Source organism: Hyperolius riggenbachi, chromosome 3, assembly GCF_040937935.1.
Source record: "Hyperolius riggenbachi isolate aHypRig1 chromosome 3, aHypRig1.pri, whole genome shotgun sequence".
NCBI classification, from domain to species: Eukaryota; Metazoa; Chordata; class Amphibia; order Anura; family Hyperoliidae; genus Hyperolius; species Hyperolius riggenbachi.
In genome coordinates, this window is record NC_090648.1 from 409,713,344 (window position 1) to 409,736,118 (window position 22,775).

Here is a 22,775-nt window from a genome sequence, read left to right on the forward strand (position 1 = left end):
GCAGGAGGTCATCTTGATAAGAGCAGCAATGAGTGGATAAGGAAGTAGATGCAGGGGTAGGGGGAGGGTATTAAACATTCTTAGGTCAAGTCACTTTCTTCACCCACAGCTCTTCAGTCCAAGTCTCAGGGCGCGATTCCACTTGAGCGGTGCGCGTCTCCAAAGCGCGTGCCGACTCTTCTGGGTCTGCGGGGAAAGCAGACGAATCCCATCAGCCGTGCCATGCACGGCTATGGGATCCGCAGCCTCCCGCGCCGATTCGGATGGAAAAGCAGGTCGAATCGCTAGCGGTAGCAATTCGGCCGACTTTACCATTGCACCCTATGGCAGAGTTTCCCCGCACTATTCGCCTGCGGGGAAACTGCGGATTCGCTGCAGTTTCCGCTCAAGTGGAAACGCGCCCTAAAGCACAACATAGGAAGATGCATCCGGGAAAGACTCCTGAGGACACATGTTCCCCAATCCATCTTCCTGTGGGCGATATTACACGGGGGACATTACAAAGTCAAGCGTTTGCTGTACTTTGCATGGAGTCGTCGGGAATCTTAAAGAGCCACTATAACTTAAAAAAAATATCTCTGGGGTATACTTACCTCAGAAGGGGAAAGCCTCTGGATCCTATTAAGGCTTCCTCCACCCTCTGCTTCAGTGGGCTGTGGCGCAGATGCAGTAGCACCTGCAATATTTTTCTTCCCCGGCTCCAGTGCAGGCGTAGTAGCAGCTTTCCAATGTGCTCAGACCGAAATAGCCGAGCCCAATTGTGTCTGCTCTACTGCCCAGGCGACTGGGGGGGGCGCAATTTTAGTGTTTGCCATAGGCGCTATTTTACCCAGATATGCCACTAGATTAGCTAACCGTGATCACTGATTTAATGAAGCAGCTAAAAAGTATGCCTCACTGCAATTGTAAAAGTGCATGTCATCCAGAAAGCGTATGGTATGCTGTGCCTTACTCCGATAGAATCTGCTTTGCTGCACTTCTAACGCACCAATAAGAAACAATGATTACAAAATAATTGAATCGCGATAAGGACTCTTTCAGACGTGCAGGTGACAGGCGGTGAATTCACTGCCTGGCAGCTGCTCTGCAACGGCCAGACGCTTGTTTAGCACCGGTGCTGTACACAGGGGGCTACTCCCCCCATGAAGTTATATCTGAGTGTGGCCGCAGCTGTGCTCAGAGACAACTTGTCACGGTTCTCAGCTGCATTTAAATTGCACCCTCTGAGACCCACGCTGGCACTTGCTCTGATGTCTACATGCATCTGAAACCCGCTAGCCATGCTATGCAAAGCATGGAGGATTCGCATGCATAATGTGATATTTCCCCACACGCAAATTTGCGAATTTGCGTGCGGGAAACTGCTGTGACATTCCCCTAGTGGAAACAGGCCCTTGCTTGTGTTCATTCCCAGCAAAATATGTTGACCTATGTTGATTAGTTATAAGAACTAGACTAAATAATAATACAATTACTAACTCCCAAATGTGGTTACCATCCAAAAACGTCTTGTTCAGATTCTGCAAATTTTGTTTCCTATTGAACCTATACATACATTTCAGTCCAATTATCAGATCATGAGTAGTGATCAAAAATACAATGAATATACTATTTCAGTTAATCAGGAACTAGGACTTTGTACCTGCTTAATTAGATTCAGGAAGTGCCATAAAATGAATCCATTCTTTACTGCAAAATACTACTTCCTTTAGGCTCCTTTCACACTATGGACTTGATTCACTAAACCGTGATAACTCAAATCACGACCGCGCTAGATTTTTCGCGCGCAATTTTGTGTTTTGCGCACGTTTTCATAGGTGCAAATTCATGATTGCGCACGTAAACACATGCAAAGCGCAAAATTGCACGCGAAAACGCTAGCGAGCCCGTGATATGAGTTATCACGGTTTAGTGAATCAAGCCCAATGTCTGCTGCTTCACAGCTCAATGGTCTATAAATTATCAAGTATAATAGAAAAGGGAGGCAATTTCATTTCAATGGGTCCTTTCACACTGCCTGCAGTACTTTACTGGTTTACTGCAGTGGACTGTTTGCTGCATAGTACGGGTTGCAATGCACCATTGCATTGTAATCCTTTATTTCAGGATGTGCAATGTTTACATATACAGTAGTGTGAAAGCAGCCTATGTGCAAATTCTAGTATAAGTTTAACCAAAATTAACATATTTTTTAAATTATTTGTTGATCAATAAACAGGAAATGGCCACTGACAATCTTATTCAGAACATTTTGAACTAATAAATATAATCTGGGTAAATTACATGTTTACCGGATAACTGATCAGCAACTCGCACCTTTGATCCTCAACTGTTTCCATTTCTCAGTGTACGGAACTGTGCCTGTGCTCAACTCTATTCCTCACTGTCTCTCACTCAGCCTCATAGCTATAGCAAAGGTCATTTAGAATCAGTTTGGTACTGATGTTCCATTTTTTACAAGTACATTTTGTACAACACTGGAGCATTGCGTTGCACCCCAGAACGGCAAAGCTACTTAGGGGAAAAGCTTAAGGGCCCGTTCAGATCACAAATGCGGATAGCCATGCGTGCGGAACGCGTGCGGACCGCAACGCGTACGAACGCACGCCATCCGCGTTTGTGTGCGTTGCGTGGCTGATCCCATCACTGAAAAGTGAATGGGACAGCCGCGCGTTTTTACAAAATCTGCGTGCAGCATGCGTTCCCAGACCGCACAGGTCCGGAACGCATGCAGTGTGAACATCAGACAGTGCACTCTATGCACTGTCTGATGTCGTGCGTGTCGGCCTCCTGCACATGGCTTTGTTCACATCTAAAATCGAAATCACTGAGGCGAGTGATTTTTTTCCCCTCCCGGCGCTTACCTGTGTGCTTCGATTTTGTATAAAGTGCTTTTCTAAGCGTTTTTGCAGAGCAATTCTGTTTTTTTTCACTTTATTCATGAAAGCGCTAACGCAATTGCCGCACAATTATAGCAACCTTCCCTTATAGCAAAATTGCCCCAAAATTTGTGCGGGCAGCGCTTTGGTCAGGGGAAAGCAGACAAAACGCGTAGATATGAACAGTCCCATAAGGAACCATTGCACAACCGCTTTTAGGGCGATTTTGAAAATCGCCAGCGCTGAAAAAATAGCAAAAACACCCTAGGTGTGAACAAGCCCTTAGAGCACCAATGTGTACGTTCCTTTACATTATAATTGCATTGCATTTGTCCAACACAAAGTATCAGTGTTACATAGTTATTTTGGTTGAAAAAAGACATACGTCCATCGAGTTCAACCAGTACAAAGTACAACTCCAGCCCGTCCCCCACATACCCCTGTTGATCCAGAGGAAGGCGAAAAAACCCCCACAAGGCATGGTTCAATTAGCCCCAAAAGGGAAAAATTCCTTCCTGACTCCAGATGGCAATCAGATAAAATCCCTGGATCAACATCATTAGGCATAACCTAGTAATTGTAGCCATGGATGTCTTTCAACGCAAGGAAAGCATCTAAGCCCCCTTTAAATGCAGGTATAGAGTGTGCCATAACGACTTCCTGTGGCAATGCATTCCACATCTTAATCACTCTTACTGTAAAGAACCCTTTCCTAAATAAATGGCTAAAACGTTTTTCCTCCATGCGCAGCTCATGTCCTCTAGTCCTTTGAGAAGGCCTAGGGACAAAAAGCTCATCCGCCAAGCTATTATATTGCCCTCTAATGTATTTATACATGTTAATTAGATCTCCTCTAAGGCGTCTTTTCTCTAGACTAAATAAACCCAGTTTATCTAACCTTTCTTGGTAAGCGAGACCTTCCATCCCACGTATCAATTTTGTAGCTCGTCTCTGCACCTGCTCTAAAACTGCAATATCTTTTTTGTAATGTGGTGCCCAGAACTGAATTCCATATTCCAGATGTGGCCTTACTAGAGAGTTAAACAGGGGCAATATTATGCTAGCATCTCGAGTTTTTATTTCCCTTTTAATGCATCCCAAAATTTTGTTCGCATTAGCTGCAGCGGCTTGGCATTGAGTACGATTATTTAACTTGTTGTCGATGAGTACTCCTAAGTCCTTCTCCAAGTTTGATGTTCCTAACTGTATCCCATTTATTTTGTATGGTGCTAGACCATTGGTACGACCAAAATGCATGACTTTACATTTGTCAACATTGAATTTCATTTGCCATGTATGTGCCCATATAGCCATCCTATCCAGATCCTGTTGCAATATGACACTATCTTCCTGAGAGTTGATGATTCTGCACAATTTTGTATCATCTGCAAAAATAGCAACATTGCTCACTACTGCATCTACTAGGTCATTAATAAATAAATTGAAGAGCACTGGACCCAGTACAGACCCCTGTGGGACCCCACTGCTAACAGTCTCCCATTTTGAGTACGATCCATTGACCACAACTCTTTGTTTTCTGTCCATTAGCCAGTTCCCTATCCATGCACACAAACTCTTCCCCAGTCCTTGCATCCTCAACTTTTGCACCAGACTTCTGTGGGGAACAGTGTCGAAGGCCTTTGCAAAGTCCAAGTATATCACATCTACAGCATTCCCAATATCCATATTAGCATTCACTACCTCATAAAAGCTGAGCATGTTAGTCAAACAGGACCTGTCTTTAGTAAACCCATGTTGATGCTGAGAAATAAGATTATTTTCTACTATGAAGTCATGTATAGTATCTCTTAGTAACCCCTCAAATAGTTTGCATACAACTGATGTTAAGCTTGTGTATAAGTGTATAAAAGTAGCCTTAGGCTGGGTTTCACACTGTCACTAAACACCTTCCGCTTATCGGAACAGAATGGATCGGCTGACATGCGAATGGATCCTATGCGAAGCATCACATCTGTCGGTTTGAAACAGATCCGTTTGTTTTGTTTAGACGAGCAGAACACAAGTTTATGCAAGAGGTGATAATTTTGGATACGGATCCCTGATAAAGTGGAGGCCAACGGAATCAACAGAAGCCAAATCCTTCACTAGCATATTCACCGCATACATTTTGCAAATTTAACTCACCTGCCACTGTCACATTCAGTTCCACCATCACTGCTTCTTGGGTCCACTGCAGAGGAGAAACACCGGTATACAGATTGGAGCCCTGGCAGAAGCTGAAGGTGCCCCCATTGGTTTGCAACAGAACAGTGGGAAATCTCTTCCCCCAGGGAGGATTCTCATTGGTTCACTGAGTGGTAGACCAATGCGAATTCTCCCTGGTGGAAAGGAATATTCCCATTTGTCTTTTGCAGTCTAGTAAGGGGCCCCATATGGCTCTGCCAGAGCTCTGATCTGAATACCAGCATTTCTACTCTGCAGTGATCCTGAGCCACAGCGGAACCGAATGGATGGCAGCAGGTGGATGGTGACGCAAGAGGACCTGAAGCACAGTGGAAGGTAATGTGAACGACATAGCACGAAACACAGTGTATCCTGAGCACATCCACTGTGAAAGTGCCATTGTGCATCCGTTCAGTGTGAACCCAGCCTAACTGTACTGGAACTATTAGCTGTATGGCGTCAGTACTGAAAATACTAGCAGCTGAGCAGAAAATTGAATGCCAGTGCTCAGCTATGGTGTAACAAAAATGCTTGCACTAATTACACTGACAGATATGTGATGTGATGTTTTACTCATCGGCGGTAAAGCCAAATAAAGTTAACCACTTAAGTACCAGCGGTCTCTGCCCCTTTAACTTCCTGAGCGTTACGCCGCTCAGGAGGTTTTGCAGCCTAGAATCCCCAAGTATAATTTTAACTGATCCCATGGCTGTAACAGCTTCAGCTAGCACTAGGCTAGCTAGTAGAGGTGGCCGGCATCCCCCCAATTACTGATGAACCCCCCTATCGCCCGCTAATACATTATCCAGCCTGGATCCAGCGATCGCGCAGCCACCCCGGACAGCTCCTCTCTTCTCTATGGGGAGGATCGCAGATGACGTCACCGACGTCATGACTTTATGCACAGACCCAATCCTCCCCATAGAGAGGACCGGAGATGTGCAGGGAGGCTGCGCGATCGCTGGATACAGGCTGGGTAATATATTAGCGGGTGACCGGGGAGATCATCAGTAATCGGGAGGATGCTGGCCACCTCTACTAGCTATCCTAGTGCTAGCTCAAGCTGTTACAGCTATGGGATCAGTTAAAATTATACTTGGGGACTCCTGGGGACAGCCAGCGGTATGTCGGGCATACTGGTAAGGTGGTTAAGGACCAGAGACCGCTGGTACCAGAAATGGCGGAATAGCGACATACCCACCGCAATCGCCATCACCGCCGTGCTTCACGAACCTGGGCCACCCACTCTACCATCCCTATGACGGCAGAGTTTCTGTGAGCCAGTCAGGAGCCACTTTTATTGGCTCCTGACCCTGCCTATCAATGTAAGCCAATGGGAGCGGCTTACGTTGATAGACTGCGTCAGGAGCCAATGAAATAGGCTCCAGACCTGCTTACAGGGCTCTGCAGAGCTCAGACGGAAGAGCGTGTGAGCTGCAGCAGGGAGACAGCAGCGAGATCGTCAGGAGGGACGAAAGCGGCGAGAATGAGCTGCATCGGTGGATTCATTTCTATGCCCTGGCAGCCAGGTAGCCATCAAAACAGAGTGTAGATTTCAATCAGTAAGGTCCTTAACCACTTTACCCCCGCCCATACGGATTTCTCCGTCCCTTTTTCCATCCTTTAACCCCCAGGGACGGAGAAATCCGTACTTTGCGCACTCCCGCCGCTGCCCGCGCTCCCGCTCGTAAACACGCCGCCCGCCGCTAGTAAACACGCCGCCGCCCGCTCGCCCACAGATCAACGAACAGGAAAAACCATTCCCGTTCGTTGATCTAAGCCCCGCAATGATCCGCTGCCGCTCGGCGGAGCAGCGCGATCATTGTGAGCAATAACAAAGTCCCAGCCTCTTTCTACTTCCTGCAAGCTTCCGGAAGGACGCTTGCAGGTCGCATGAAATAAAAAGTTACTGTTGCCATCTTGTGGCCAAATAGTAAAACTACACCCTAACCATTTTTTACACACAAATAAACTAGTTTTACACAAAAAATTAACTCCTTACCTCCCACACTCTCCAATTATTTTTTTTTTTTAATTAAAAAAAAATAAAAAATTTACAATTTAAAAAAAATACATAAATAGTTACCTTAGGGACTGAACTTTTTAAATATTTATGTCAAGAGGGTATAACACTGTTACTTTATAAACTATGGGCTTGTAATTAGGGATGGACGCAAAACTGAAAAAAATACACCTTTATTTCCAATTAAAATATTGGCGGCAAACATTGTGATAGGGACATAATTTAAACGGTTTTATAACTGGGAAAAATAGGCATATACATTTAATGGGTTTTTAATTACAGTAGCATGCATTATTTAAAAACTATAAAGGCCGGAAACTGAAAAATAATACATTTTTTCCCACATTTTTTCCTATTTTCCCATTAAAACACATTTAGAATAAAATTATTCTTGGCATAATGTCCCACCTAAAGAAAGCCTACTTGGTGGCGAAAAAAACAAGATATAGTTCATTTCATTGTGATAAGTAATGATAAAATTATAGACGAATGAATGGAAGGAGCGCTGAAAGGTGAAAATTGCTCTGGTGGTCAGGGGTAAAACCCCTCAGTTGGGAAGTGGTTAAAGAGAATCTGTACTCTAAAATTTCTACAGCAAAAAGCATACCATTCTATTCATTATGTTCTCCTGGGCGCCTCTCTGCTGTTTCTGCCACTCTCTGCTGCAATCCTGGCTTGTAATTAACAGTTTTAGGCAGTGTTTACAAACAAACTAAGTAGCTTGTGATAGGCTCACATAAGCAGAGTGTGTGAGTCATACAGGGCCTGCAGGGGGCCTGCAGAGGGTGTGTATCGCTTCTATCCAATCACAAGCAGCCCTGCACATTCCACACATTCAAGCCTTAGCCTGACAGAAGGAAACAGATTAGATCATATAACAGAGATAACACAGCCACTGTGCAATTAGGAAAGGCTGCAGTAAGCCAGAGCACATTAGAACAGGCAAAGGAACTTATAGGATAGAAGAACTAAGGCTGAACATTTTGTTACAGAATCTCTTTAAGTAGTTAAACAAAGGGTATTGGTTAGGGTTAAGCGTTAAGAGAAAAACTGGAGATGGTAGGGTGAGGTTAGTATTAACAAGTAGGGTTTTGGAAGCTTAAAATGTTCTGAAACTCAGCATTTCTTCTTTGCTCTAAAAGATTCCTTACAGCTTTAAACCTAATAGAACAAAAATAGCAGAATAGCATTCAAACAGTTAAACTCAGTACTTTGTCCTGCCATGGAAAGCCCCTTCAGTTTAGGATCTGATGGAAGTGGAAATAACAGTATCTTTTGTTTACATTCCTCAGTTGTTACATTGGGCTTGATTCACAAAGCCGTGATAACTCTTATCACGGTCGCACTAGCACTTTGCGCGCGTAACGTTTTTTGCGCACAAACACGAATTTGCATGCAAAATCGCGGCTGTTTTTGTGTGAAACCAGCCGTTTGCACGCGAAAAACGTTACGCACGCTATAACGCTAGTGCGACCGATGGGCGTACCACGGCAGCAGCCCCAGGACCGCCTAACGCCAATTGGCGTCAATTCCTGGAGCTGCAGTTTGGCAGGGAATGCATGTACGCATGCGCAATCATTCCCTACCGGTTCGTGATTAACCTGCTAGCCGCGATCGCGGCTAGCAGACTATTTAGAGCCAACAGGGGAAAGAATTCCCCTTTGTTTACAATTGTACAGCGCTGCTATTTCATGCAACGCTGTACAAGGGACTCTTGGCTGTCCCTTAGAGAGGCTCGATCTGTGTGGCCTCTCATAGGCTGATGACTATGAGAGGCGGGGAGCAGTGCCGATCGCCATCCAATGGCGATTAGGATGGCACAAGGGGGAGGGAGGGAGGGAGAGGGAGAACGGAGGGAGGAAAAATCCTCCCTTTCCTCAACCCAAAAAAAAAAAGATTGCAGCAGCGATCAGTTACCTCCAGCATAGTGTCCTATTAAAGGGGCACTACAGCGAAAAACTGTAAAATTTTAAATATGTGCAAACATATACAAATAAGAAGTACATTTTTTCCAGAGTAAAATGAGCCATAAATAACTTTTCTCCTATAATGCTGTCACTTACAGTAGGCAGTAGAAATCTGACAGAATTGACAGGTTTTGGATTAGTCCATCTCTTCATAGGGGATTCTCAGCAAGGCTTTTATTCTTTATTAAGATATTCCTGAAAAAGGATTTAAAGAAAACCTGAACTAAACATTAAAAGTCAAAATAAACATACACAAGTCATGCTTACCTCCTGTGTAGTCTACTCCTCAATCTATTTTTCCTCTCCTGCGTCCTGTTTGTCCACTGTGATCAATGGAATTCTCCGTCCTCCATTTTGAAAATGGCCATTACCTCATAACAGCTTCCTGGTCAGCACACTGTTAAACTGTAACATCGCCCACTTGAGCCATAGGGAAACAACTATAAAGGGACAGCAACTGATATATTTCAGTTCTGACAAAATATTGTCAGAACTGAAAGGGATCACTGTAAGAAGAAAATGGTGAGCTTCTGAGAGGAACTGATGGCAAGGTAACTATGTAATGTTCATTTGAAGTTATCTCATGTGTTTATTTTAAATAATTTTACTCAGTACAGGTTCTCTTTAAACAATGATGCTAGCCAGCTTCCCTGCTCCCTACACAGTTTTTTAGCAGTTGAACAGAGCAACTGCCATTCACTAAGTGCTTTTGAAAATAAATATATCCCTGAGAATCCCCTATAAAGAGATGGACTAGTCCAAAACCTGTCACTTCTGTCAGATTTCTACTACCTACTGTAAGTGACAGCAACATAGGAAAAAAGTAATTTATGGCTCATTTTACTCTGGAAAAAATGTACTTCTTTTTGGTATATGTTTGCACATATTTTAAATTTTACAGTTTTTTGCTGTAGTGCCCCTTTAAGGACACTAAAAGAAGGAAAAAATGAATTGTGTGCCAAATTGCAAGGCTGTGCAGCACCCTGACCAAGCTGCACAGCCCTGTATTGTAAAAAATGGCCTGGTCGTTAGGGGGGTTTAGCACTGCAGTCCTCAAGTGGTTAAAAAACCTCTGTCACCATTGACTTGAATTACTTGTGTCGCTGTGGAGGTCAAGCAGTAATGCTGCTATAGAATTTGCATCAATATCGGATGCTTTCAACGCATCGCACCACATTAACTCTGCAAGGCTCCATAGACTTACATTGTACTGTGAGTGCAATGTAAATCTATGGAGCCTTGCAGAGTTAATGTGGTGCGATGTGCTGTAAGAAATTATAACACAACGCAGGTTACCCATGCCAGTGTGCAAAGGGCCTGAGTGCACCATACTAGTGTGAACAGGCACATTGGCCAGCAGTGATTTGGACACTTAGCAGAATTGTATGTTCACATTGTCAAGATGCAAGAAGAAGTACTGTAAACTGGAAAATAATATCTCATTACCTGTTTAACCAGTTACATAGAAGATTCATTTTTTTCTTTCCAGAAAAGTGGAAATTTAGTTCAAGCAAGGCATTTACTGGCTGACTCATGTAAACCCACCTTTCGCTGCATCTCTTGAGTTGAAGGTAAGTTTGAATATTGTTCAACCATTGGGCTTGACACAGGACACGGGCTTGTAACAGTGGAAATGGGCTAATGGATTTCTCTCACCGAGCACAGTTTTCTCTACATTATTACAGCATGTCCCTAATGACTTTGTTTGCTAAATATCCTCTGTTGTACTTAACATCATCTTGAATACCCCTTGACGCATACATATTGCTTAAAGGGAACCCGAGGTGAGAATAATATGGAGGCTGCCATATTTACAGTTGTGTTTAAAATTATTCAACCCCCAATGCTGTAAAGGGTTTTAGGGAATTTAGTGTACATTTGTGATTGTGTTCAGAATTAAATGTAACAAGGACATTTTAAAGAACCCAATGCAACTAAAATGACATCAATTGTTTTTGTAATACAGTATTAAATGTTTTTTTTGTGATTTCTTCATTAACACAATTATTCAACCCCTTAACCTGCCTGGCGTTCTATTAAGATCGCCAGGGAGGCTGCGGGAGGGTTTTTTTTTAATAAAAAAAAAACTATTTCATGCAGCCAACTGAAAGTTGGCTGCATGAAAGCCCACTAGAGGGCGCTCTTCTGATCGCCTCCGGCGGCCAGAAGTAACACGGAAGGCCGCAATGAGCGGCCTTCCGTGTTTCGCTTACCTAGTCGCCATGGCGACGAGCGGAGTAACGTCATGGACGTCAGCCGACGTCCTGACGTCAGCCGCCTCCGATCCAGCCCTTAGCGCTGGCCGGAACTTTTTGTTCCGGCTACGCTGGGCTCAGGCGGCTGGGGGGACCCTCTTTCGCCGCTGCATGCGGCGTATCGCCGCACTGCAGCGGCGATCAGGCAGCACACGCGGCTGGCAAAGTGCCGGCTGCGTGTGCTGCTTTTTATTTGAGCCAAATCGGCCCAGCAGGGCCTGAGCGGCAGGCTCCGGTGGTACTGGACGAGCTGAGCTCGTCCAGACCGCTCAGCAGGTTAAAGACTACCACTCTTAAGAACAGAGGTTCATTCAAGTGTTTTCGATCAGGTATTGAAAACACCTGTAGATGTTAATGAGCAGCAATCAAGCATAATAAGCACCAATTAGGCAGATTTAGAACCCAATGCAACTAAAATGACATCAATTGTTTTTGTAATACAGTATTAAATGTTTTTTTTTGTGATTTCTTCATTGACACAATTGTTCAACCCCTTAAAGACTACCACTCTTAAGAACAGAGGTTCATTCAAGTGTTTTTGATCAGGTATTGAAAACACCTGTGGATGTTAACGGGCAGCAATCAAGCATAATAAGCACCAATTAGGCAGATTTAAAATGACTGTGATACTCAGCTCCTTCTAGACATTTACTGGTGTGTTTACAAACATGGTGAAGTCAAGAGAATGGTCTAGGAAGACAAGAGAAGAGGTGAATACTCTTCACAGGAAGGGCAATGTCTGTAAGAAGATTGCAAAGATGTTAAACATACCAAGAGACACCATAGGAAGCATCATTCACAAATTCAAGGCAAAGGGCACTGTTGAAACGCTACCTGGTCATGGAAGAAAGAAGATGCTGACTTTGACTGCTGTGCACTACCTGAAGCGCAAAGTGGAGAAAAGTCCCTGTGTGACTGCTGAGGAACTGAAAAAATATTTGTCAGATGCGGGTACTGAAGTTTCAGCTCAGACAATAAGGCGCACACTGTGTAATGAAGGCCTCCATGCCAGAACTCCCAGGCGCACCCCCTTGCTGTCTCCAAAGAATAAAAAGAGTCAATAGCAGTATGCCAAAAGTCATGTGGGCAAACCACAAAAGTTTTGGGATAGTGATCTGTGGACTGATGAAACAAAATCAGAACTGAGGAAGAACAAGGCCTATGAAGAAAAGAACACCTTTCCTACTGTGAAGCATGGCAGGGGATCAATCATACTTTGGGGCTGTTTTGCTTCTGCAGGTACAGTGAAGCTTCAGCATGTGCAAGGTACCATGAATTCTCTTCAGTACCAGGAGATATTGGATGAAAATGTGATGCAGTCCATCACAAACCTGAGGCTTGGGAGACGTTGGATCTTTCAACAGGACAATGATCCCAAGCATACCTCCAAGTCCACTAGAGCATGGTTGCAGATTAAAGGCTGGAACATTTTGGAGTGGCATCGCAGTCACCAGACTTAAATCCGATTGAGAACCTCTGGTGGGACTTAAAGAAAGCAGTTGCAGCACGCAAGCCTAAGAATGTGACTGAATTCCGGGCTTTTGCCCGTGAAGAATGGGCTAAGATACCCGTAGATCGCTGCAAGACACTTGTGTCAAGCTATGCTTCACGTTTAAAAGCTGTTATAACTGGAAAAGGATGTTGTACTAAGTACAACATCTTAGTACAACATCCAACAACAGTGGCCAGCTGACAACTAATGGCCAACCAACCAGTCCACCAGCAACTAAAGGCACACAGTAGATTGATATCACCTGACGGAAATCTGTATCCAATCCCTTGGGTTACATTGCTGGGCCAAGGCTGTATTGACACTTAATCAGCCTAGGCTAAGCATCACTGGGAGGGTGGGTTACATACCAATATGCAGCAATATAAAAGGTGTTTCTAATGCTGAAGCCAGGTAATTAACACAAAAGTGGCTATCCTTAATAATTGGCTACATCCTAATACGTTGTTACAGTGACTCTTTAAAGAGAATATGTACTATAACATTCTTACAATAAAAAGCATACCATTCTATTCATTATGTTCTCCTGGGCCCCTCTGTGCTGTTTCTGCCTCTCCCTGCTGCGATCCTGGCTTGTAATTGCCATTCTTAAGCAGTGTTTACAAGCAAAAGACATAGCAAGTAATACGCTGAGAGTAGCTCAGTGTGTGAGTCATACAGAGTGTGCAGGGGGCCTGGAGAGGGTGTGTATAGCTTCTATCCAATCACAAGCAGCACAGCACATTCCAGCCTGACTGCCTCAGCCCGACAGAGCCGACAGAGGAGAGAAGATTAAATCATATAACAGAGATTATACAGCCACTGTGCAAATAGGAAAGGCTGCAGTAAGACAGAGCACATTAGAACAGCTATAGGAACATATAGGATAGAAGAAATAAGGTTCAAAATTTTGTTACAGAGTCTCTTTAAGGTGACTATAATCGGTATATCTGAAACAATTAAACTTTACAATTAATCCATAAAATGATTGTTTACAAAAAAGAAAACTCAATTTTCTTTCAACTGACAAATCTCGAAAAAAAAATTGATATACTGAAAAAGTTCTATGTGATTCTATAACACTGATCTTTGTAAAAATAAATAAATAAATATAGAACTGTGTTTGGCCAGCAATACAGATACAAAATACGGACCCACATGCAATTAATTTTTTTCTCCTGAGCTTTAATATGCATTTTAAGCTTCTGACAAGCAAGAAAGTACTCAAAATAATTTTGACAGAACCTTTCCCCTACTTTTTGGTACTTTTTCAATTGCAAAGTGCTGAAAAGTTATTTTAAAAAGAAGTTGAAACAGTATCTCTTAGGAGAAAACCCAGGAGAAAATGTTAATAGCATATGGGTCGTAGCACCTTACTGTACCTTATAAAGAATGTTGGGGGGAAGGAATCTAATGAAGTAAGATTTTTTTGTTTGTTTCAAATCTTTTCCATTCCATTTTTTTATTTTTTCTTATCATACCATATAATATTGCAGCAAATAATTCCAGGCACTCAATTGTTATGGTTATTTTAATGAAAATTAATCATCTCTGTAAATCCTTAATAGTTTACACAGTTTGCTGAGTATGCAGTTCTCTATAAAAAGGACACAAAAGTCCTCGTAATCCAGAAAATGAGATTAGGGCTTTGATCTGACTGTCCATGCAATGTTCCTGAAATTATTGTTCCATTTTTTTCTAAAATATTTTTTTTTCCAGAAAAAGTGCTCTTACTGAAGTTTTGTTGACACACTGTACTATACATATTAGTCTTCTGTCTGTTGCTGTACATTATAAACACTGTCATGCTATTAATACTGTAAAATATTTCTGTTATTTTAACCTCTTTCATCATTTTTTTTTGTTTCTTGTATTCAAGCACCGTGACAATAACTGCTTTGTAGAGGCTAAAATCCAAAGGAAAATAGAATTCACATGTTTTGTAGCTCATTTGCATGGTAACACACATTGTCCACAGTGTGTCACACAGAAACCGTAGCATAGAGCTCTTCAATCTCTTGTTTAAAGAAGTCTCGCAGTTCTGGTCTCTTTGCCTTAAGTGTTGGTGTCAACAATCCATTTTGTACTGTGAACATCTCTTTGTGGATGTGAATAGCTTTCACCTGTGATAAAAGAAAAGTGATCGGACATTTCAGTTTATCATACAAATCATATTCGACCTATAAATATCATATTATATTTCTCAGTAAAGTAGCCAAAGGGGTCTTTGGTTTGCCATTTGTGGTAATACATTTAAAGGAACCCTAAGCAGTGATTAAAAAATGAAATCGGGACTTACTTGGGGCTTCCTCCAGCCCACTGTAGCCTGCGAGGTCCCTCGGTCCCCTCTGTGGTCCCACTGTTGGCTCCGGTAGGTGCGCCACTTTGGCAAAAGTCGCACATGTGCAATAGAGAGACCCGGCCATCCATCACCTGTGACATCATCACGTGCATTGCCGCAAGGGTCCTGCACCTGCGCGGTACAAGAAAGATTGTACCACGTGCAGGACCCTTATGGCAAAGCGCATGATGACGCCACAGGTGATGGACGGCCAGGTCACTGTACTGCGCATGCGCGACTTTTGCCAAAGTCGCGCACCTACCAGAGCCACCATCAGAACCATGGAGGGGACACAGAGGGACCTCGCAGGCTACGGGGGGCTGGTCAAAGCCCCAGGTTAGTCCTGATTTCATTTTTTTATCACTGCACAGGTTCCCTTTAACAATGAACCCTGCTTCATTGGCAATTGTTAAAATATGTAACTCTGTTTTTTGCTGACTATCTGCACTGTTCAGTGTATGGACATCTTGCCTGCCTCTTACTTCCTCATTAAGCTGCACCCATTGGGCCATCTGTCAATAGACTGATGCCCAACAATTTATTCACCAGAATCACAAGGCCAGAAATGTTGATAGTGGCAACACCTTACTGAAGTAGGAATGAGTGGGCACAGAAGACTCGGGTATGAGTCTCACTTTGACACTTAAACTTAAAGAGAACCTGAACTGAAAATAAAAAGTCAAAATAACCATACACAGGCCATACTTACCTCCTGTGTAGTCTACTCCTCAAACTCTTTCCTTTTTCACTCATCCAATTTGTCCACTATGATCAATGGAATTCTCCATCCTCCATTTTAAAAATGGCCATTACCCCATAACAGCTACCGGGTCAGCACACTGTTAAACTGTAATATCACCCACTTGAGCCATAGGGAAACATGGACATTACCTTTCAGTTGTAACTGACAGCTGCTGATATATAACTGACAGCAACTGGTATATTTCAGTTCTGACAAAATATTGTCAGAACTGGAAGAAATCATTGTAAGAAGAAAATGGTGAGGTTCTGAGAGGAACTGATGGTGAGGTGAGTTTGTAATATTCATTTGCAGCTACATCATGTGTTTATTTTAAATAATTTTACTCGCTTCAGGTTCCCTTTAAACAGTGGAAAGAATAGTAAGAAAGAAAAAAAGTATGCGGTTTCTCTTCCTGGCAGTTTTTCTGGAGTCATCAGTAAACCACTAATTCCCAATGGAATCATACACCACAACCACTGCAGAGCCCCCGCCGCCCAACATCACAACTGCCACAGAGCCCCCGTCAGCCAAAGCTTGAGCGGGCACATTCACTGCCCAGAGCTTGCGTGCGTGCACACCACAGCTGCTGCACTAAGCCACCATCCTTAACCACTTAACGACCGCCGAACGCCGATAGGCGTCGGCAGGTCGAAGTGGTGTTTCTATGTAAACGGCCGCTCGAAATGTTCCATGTCAGTTCACGGAGGGTGTCTCCATGAACAGCCTGCGAGCCTCCGATCGCAGCTCGCAGGGGAAATGTAAACACGCGGGGAAGAAATCTCCTGTGTTTGCATCATACAGCGCTGCTGTCGCAGCGGCGCCGTAAAGGAGATCAGCGATCCCCGGCTTCTGATTGGCCGGGGATCGCCGCCGTCTGATAGGCTAAAGCCTATTAGAGGCGGTACAGGATGGTACACCGTCCTGTGACCAGGAGAGGAAGGGAAGGAGAGGGAGGGGGGAATAGCGCTGTGGAGGGGGGCTTTAAGAACCCCCCTCGGCCACACAGAGCGGCGGCGATCAGACCCCCCCCCCCCCAGCAGGACATCCCCCTAGTTGGGAAAAAAGGGGGGAAGTCTGATCGCCCTGCAGCAATCCTGATCTGTACTGCTGGCTGGAGAGCCCACGCAGCATAGATCACTCAAAACGAGCCTGGTCCTTAAGTGGTTAAGGAGAAACCGTGACGTGAAATGAACTTCATCCCAATCAGTAGCTGATACCCCCTTTCCCATGAGAAATCTATTCCTTTTCACAAATGCATCATCAGGGGGATCTGTATGGCTGATATTGTGGTGAAACCCCTCCCACAAGAAACTCTGAGGACCATGGTCCTGGCAGTTTCCTGTCTCTGAACCTTGTTGCATTGTGGGAAATAGCTGTTTACAGCTGTTTCCAACTGACAAAAAAGCATGCAGCAGCTACATCATCTGCCAACAGTAAAAATGTCACCATGTAATAAATTTCAGAATGTAAATCAGGGATTTAAAAGATTTTACAATGGGCAAACACTGACTAAATCATTTATACATAATTATTGTAAAAATGAAGCACTTTTTTTTATTACGTTATTTTCACTGTAGTTTTTCTTTAACTGCACCGCCCACACTAAGCCACCACCCAGGATCTGTGCATACTTACAACCTTTGGTTAGTTTATAGGATTCCTGTAGATCCACTTTTGAATGAGCAGTTGCTGCTTGCTAACTGTGCAGTTTAACTGTCAACTAGCCTAATGTGTCCTTGCCATGCAAAATTACAATTGTCTTTTAGTTATATAGACCAGTGTGACACTATGAGTGACATTTGGAGGGCAGAATAGCCATCTTGGCTATCTTAGCTGATAGAGGCTATTTTTGTCCACACATTCTGTCTGCTGTGTGTATGATATGCCATCATATGTAAACTGTATGCATTTGCATTTAATTTCCTTTGAAAAGTGCTGTGGTAACATTTAAATATATCACCTAGCCAATAGCCCCATTCATTGGCCTACTGGAAATGAGGAAAGCCGGTCAAGTTATTGTGTAAAGGCTCGTACACACGTCATACTGAAGCCGACGATGGGTCCGTCGGCACCTCCCGCTGGGCGGGTTTTCAGCAGACAGTACATCGTGTGTACAGTCAAATCAAATCAAATCAAATCAAATCAAAGATAGCTTTATTGGCATGACCAAGATTCATTACAGGTATTGCCAAAGCAAGGGCAAATAGGGGACATGGGAGGGGGTGGGGTAGGGGGAAAATGGCTAAGCAGTCTGTGGACATTTTTTAGGTTTTCAGTTCCGTTATGCTCCTCTCAGTCTGTGGCATGCTGTGACATAGTGTGCAGCGATTGTCACTGTGGATTCCTCTTCTCCTAGTAGGATATATGTTTTTCTCTCGTCTTCCAGTGTGAAAAAGTCTGGGAATAGTTCCAACAATTTCTTAAAGTAAGTGTCCCTGGTTGCAGTATATTTGGGGCAGTGCAGCAGGAAGTGGCTTTCATCCTCAAGGGTCTTCTGCTCACAGTGTTGGCATAGTCTCTCCTCCCTGGGTTTGTACGTCTGTCTGTGTCTCCCAGACTCTATTTCGAGGTTATGAGCACTCAATCTATAGACACTCAGGATTTTCCTCTCTTGAGAGTTTTGCAGCTTTTCCAGGTATGGGGCCATTTTATATTCTCTTTGTAGAGACTGGTATATGGCTAGCTTTTGTGACTGTTTTATTTCACTCCTCCATTTTTCCACATAGTCTTCTTTGCTCTTAGCTGTGGTGTGTTTTATCTGGACTTTTGTTATGACCTGTGGGTCGGGGGTTGGAGGGAGTATAGAGCTGACCATGACTTTCAGTGCACACGGCTTTTCTTGGTCTTCATTGTGCAGCATGGCTTTGTAGTGGGGTGAGTCGGGGCTGCTGCTCTGTAGGTGGGCCCAGAAGGACAACACTCTCTTCTGTATCTCAAGCAGTAATGGGAATCTCCCCAGCTCAGCTCGGCAGGCATTGTTTGAGGTACTCCGATGGACCTGGAGGAGGTGTTTGCAGAACTCCAGGTGGAATATTTCTGTTGGGCTGGATTCCCATTTTGATTGGTCTGGGTAGGTGGTGGGGCCCCATACTTCACTTCCATACAGTAGGATTGGGGTGATGACACTGTCAAAAACCTTCAGCCAGACCTTTACTGGTGGTTTGAGGTGGTACAGTTCTTTCCTGATGGCATAGAACGTTCGGCATGCTTTGGCTTTTAGGGCCTCCATGGCTGACTTAAGGCTTCCTGATTGGTTGATTTCCAGACCAAGGTAGGTATATTTATCAGTTCTGCTGATTTCACAGTCATTGAGTATAAAGGATGGGCTCTGGGCTGACCTGTTTTTCCTCTGGAACACCATGGTTTTGGTTTTCTTTAGATTAATGGGGAGGGCCCATGTTGTGCTAAATTTCTCCAGGATTTCTAGGCTGTCTTGTAGACCTTCTTTAGTTGGTGATAGCAGTAACAAGTCATCTGCATACAGTAAGAATTTCACTGTTGTGTCATGCAGGGTGAGTCCTGGTGCTGATGAAGCCTCTAGGGCTGAGGCTAATTTGTTGATGTATATGTTGAAAAGTGTTGGACTCAGGCTGCAACCCTGTCTTACCCCCCGACCCTGGAGGAAAAAAGGTGTTCTTTTCCCATTTACTTTCACACTGCACTTGTTCCCAGTGTATGAGCTCTTTATGACATCATATGTTTTCCCTCCTACTCCGCTCTCTAGGAGTCTCAGGAACAAACCTGGATGCCACACTGAGTCAAAAGCCTTTTTAAAGTCCACAAAGCAGGCAAATATTTTTCCCTTTCTTCGTCTGTGTACATGGTGCTTGATAAGGGTGTGCAAGGTGTAGATTTGGTCGGTGGTGCGATGGTTTGGCATAAAACCTGCTTGGCTCTTACTGATAACATTGTGCTGTGTGAGAAAGGTGAGGATTCTCTTATTCAGGATGCTGTTGAACAGTTTTCCCAGTGTGCTGCTCACACAGATGCCTCTGTAGTTGGCTGGGTCATAGCGATCTCCACTCTTGTAAATAGGAGTTATGAGTCCTTCATTCCAGACTTCAGGGAAGTAACCGGCGTACAGGACCAGGTTGAATAGTTTCCATATTGCAGCATGGATTTCTGGGGTGCCAGATCTGATCATTTCTGATAGGATTCCATCTGTACCACTAGCTTTTTTGCCTTTCATGGATTGTATCTTCTCTTTTATTTCCTCCAGTGTGAAAGGTGTGTCAAGTGGGTTTTGAAAATCTTTCACCTTCTCCTCCAGGTTCTTTAATTTGCTAAATATTTGTACTTGTTCTGGGCTGAGTTCTTTTATAGGAATGTCTCTGTATAGGTCTTTGAAGTATTGTAGCCAGACTTGGCCATTTTGGATATGCTGATTATTTTGTTTGGGTTTTTTGCCAATTTGTTTCCAGGTCTCCCAAAAGGAGTTGTCTTGCAGGGATTCTTCAAGCCGTTCGAGTCGATTTTGGATGTGATTTTGTTTTTTCTTTTTAATGGTTGCTTTATATTGACGTTGTGCGGCGTCATGTGCTGTCCTCAATTCTATGTTGTTTGGATGTCTGTGTTTTTTGTTTGATATGGCTCGTAGGTTGTTTCTTAGTGACTTGCATTCACTGTCGAACCATTTGTTTGAGTTTTTCTTTGATGGTCTCTTTTGGGCAGTCCTTCTTATGTTGGCCATTTCTGCAATTGTGTGTAATATCTGGTTGAAGTACTTTGCTGCTTGCTGCACACCTTGTTGATCAGGGTTGTAGGTATATGTTTGATAGTCCAGAAGTAGCTGTATTGCTTCTGGTCTGTTGAGAGTCTCCTTGTACTTTATGGTTGATTCTCTGGACCATTTAAAAGTGGGTGGTAGGTTACACAGGCTTCCTGGATGTTGTTGTACAGAGGGTTTACTTGAGGAATTGATGTATAGTAGGATTTGGTTGTGGTCTGACAGGTGTGATTGTGGGGTGACTATGAAAGCACGGATGCTTGCAGGGTCCATGTCACTGATGGCATAGTCCACCACACTACTGCCTACATGGGAGTTTAGTGTGTATCTCCCTAGAGAGTCCCCCTTGGTTCGGCCATTAAGGATGTGAAGTCCTAGACCTTTGCAGAGGTTCAGCAGTTGTTTCCCATACTTATTGACTGTGCTGTCATAGCTGTTTCTATCTTTCTGTATGGTTTCAGGGTACTGGGTCTCAGGTCCAAATATATGGAAATTGCCTTCTGAGGTGAGGTAGTCTTTTTCTGTTCCTGTTCTGGCATTTAGGTCACCATAGATAAGTATTTTCCCCAAGGTTTGGAAGTGAGCAGCTTCCCTTTGTAGGACTTGGTAGCTCTCTGGATTAGAGTATGGTGATTCTGCTGGTGCAATATATGCTGCACAGAGGTAAATGTCAGTCTGAGAAGAGATGATGGGGCTGCTTAACTTTAACCAGATGTGGCTCTTCCCTCTCTTCACTGGTTTGATGTATTCTTGGAGCTCCTCCTTATACCAGATTGTAATCCCTCCTGAGCAGCGGCCCTGCTTGATATGTTTGTGTTTCTGGGCTGCGACAGTGAATTCCTGATAACCAATGGGTACTGATGACTCGTCCTCTATCTGGGTCCATGTCTCTAAGAGGATCTGTATGTCCACCTTTCTTAGTCTTTCTTCAAAGTCTGGGTCGTTTATTTTGGTACCAAAAGCTGAAGCATTCAAGCCTTGAATATTCCAGCTGCTAATTATGAGGGGTTTCATGTTGTATTTGGTTTTGTTTACCTTGTAATGAGCTGTTTATAGGGCAGTCAGTTTTCCACAGTCCATCCTTCAGCATATTGTGTGTGGCAAGAAGCAGTTTCCTTAGTTCTTCTGCCATGTCAGTGCTCTGTGGTGTTATCTCAGTTGTAGGTCTTGTGGTGGCTGGGTTCCTCCTTTGTTGCCATCTCAAGGGATTCACATTTTGGTTTACAGAGCGATTTATGTTATGCCTTTTGGGGGTAGTCTGGCTTGGATTGGCTGGTACTACAGCTATCTGGTGTCTGGGCGTCAGGGGCCTGTTAAGCACCAGGTCTTTAAACTCTTTTGCCAGCAGGCTCACTCCTCGCTTATCGAGGTGTTTATTGTCATAAAGATGCTGATCTGATATAGAGAAATGTTCTGCCAGTTGTAGGTTTGCTGATGGGCTGATTTTGGTAGTCAGCTGCTTATTTATATCCTGGATTGTCTGGGGAGAGATGTCTTTTCTTGGTAGCAATTTAGACAAAATGATTTTGGAGCTAGGGAATTGTTTTTCTGTGGCCATTATTAAGGAGGACAGTTTGTCTGCAATGAGGTCTTGTCTATTGTCCAGGTTGTTTGTCCCTGTATGTATGATGATATGCTTAGGGGCAGTGAAGTTTGGCTTGTTTATGACCTCTGCTGCTTTTTCAATTGTTGGGCAGGGTATTGTTTTAACATGTTTCCCAGGAAAAAGACGTCTTGTATTGATGTATTTCCCATTAGAATCAATTATCAGCACTATGTCATAGCTTGGTCTCTTTGGCTGGAGTCTCTCTGCAGAGGTGTTATTGTTGTTCTTTGAACTTTGAGATGTCTTTTCCCTTTGCTTTGTTTCATGGTCCTGTGAACTTGAAATGCAGATCTCTTGATTTGTTTCTCTGAGGTGTGTTTGTGGAGCCATTTCCCTGGGCTGGATGTTTATTTGTTTAAGGCTTGCAATCTCTTGTTTAAGCTGGTTGTTTTCAGCTTGCAGTCTTTCACTTGCATCTTTGAGTGACTTCAAATCTGTTTTTAGTTGGTTAATTGTAATCTCATTGTCACTTTTGTTTTTTGCAATCTGCTCTCTGAAAAGGTGAAAGTCTCTTTCCAATTCAGATAAACTGTCTTTGAGGGTGTCTTGTGTGGGATGTGATG

The 22,775-nt window shown here is 43.6% G+C and overlaps 1 protein-coding gene and 1 long non-coding RNA gene across 5 annotated transcripts in view; one reads left to right on the forward strand and one right to left on the reverse strand.

Moving 5' to 3' along the window:
- LOC137564090 (uncharacterized) overlaps positions 1-22,775 on the forward strand; it is a 73,068-nt gene that overhangs the window by 13,442 nt on the left and 36,851 nt on the right. Inside the window, exon 2 of the long non-coding RNA XR_011030514.1 lies at positions 10,543-10,624. This is a non-coding gene — a long non-coding RNA (uncharacterized lncRNA). The remainder of the gene's footprint in view (positions 1-10,542; positions 10,625-22,775) is intronic.
- Positions 14,311-22,775, reverse strand: part of ACSL6 (acyl-CoA synthetase long chain family member 6) — a 316,002-nt gene continuing 307,537 nt past the window's right edge. For all 4 annotated transcript variants that reach the window (XM_068277434.1, XM_068277435.1, XM_068277436.1 and 1 more), the window contains one exon: positions 14,311-14,920. In XM_068277434.1, the coding sequence (XP_068133535.1) occupies positions 14,780-14,920 (141 nt within the window). In that variant the 3' untranslated portion in view covers positions 14,311-14,779. The remainder of the gene's footprint in view (positions 14,921-22,775) is intronic.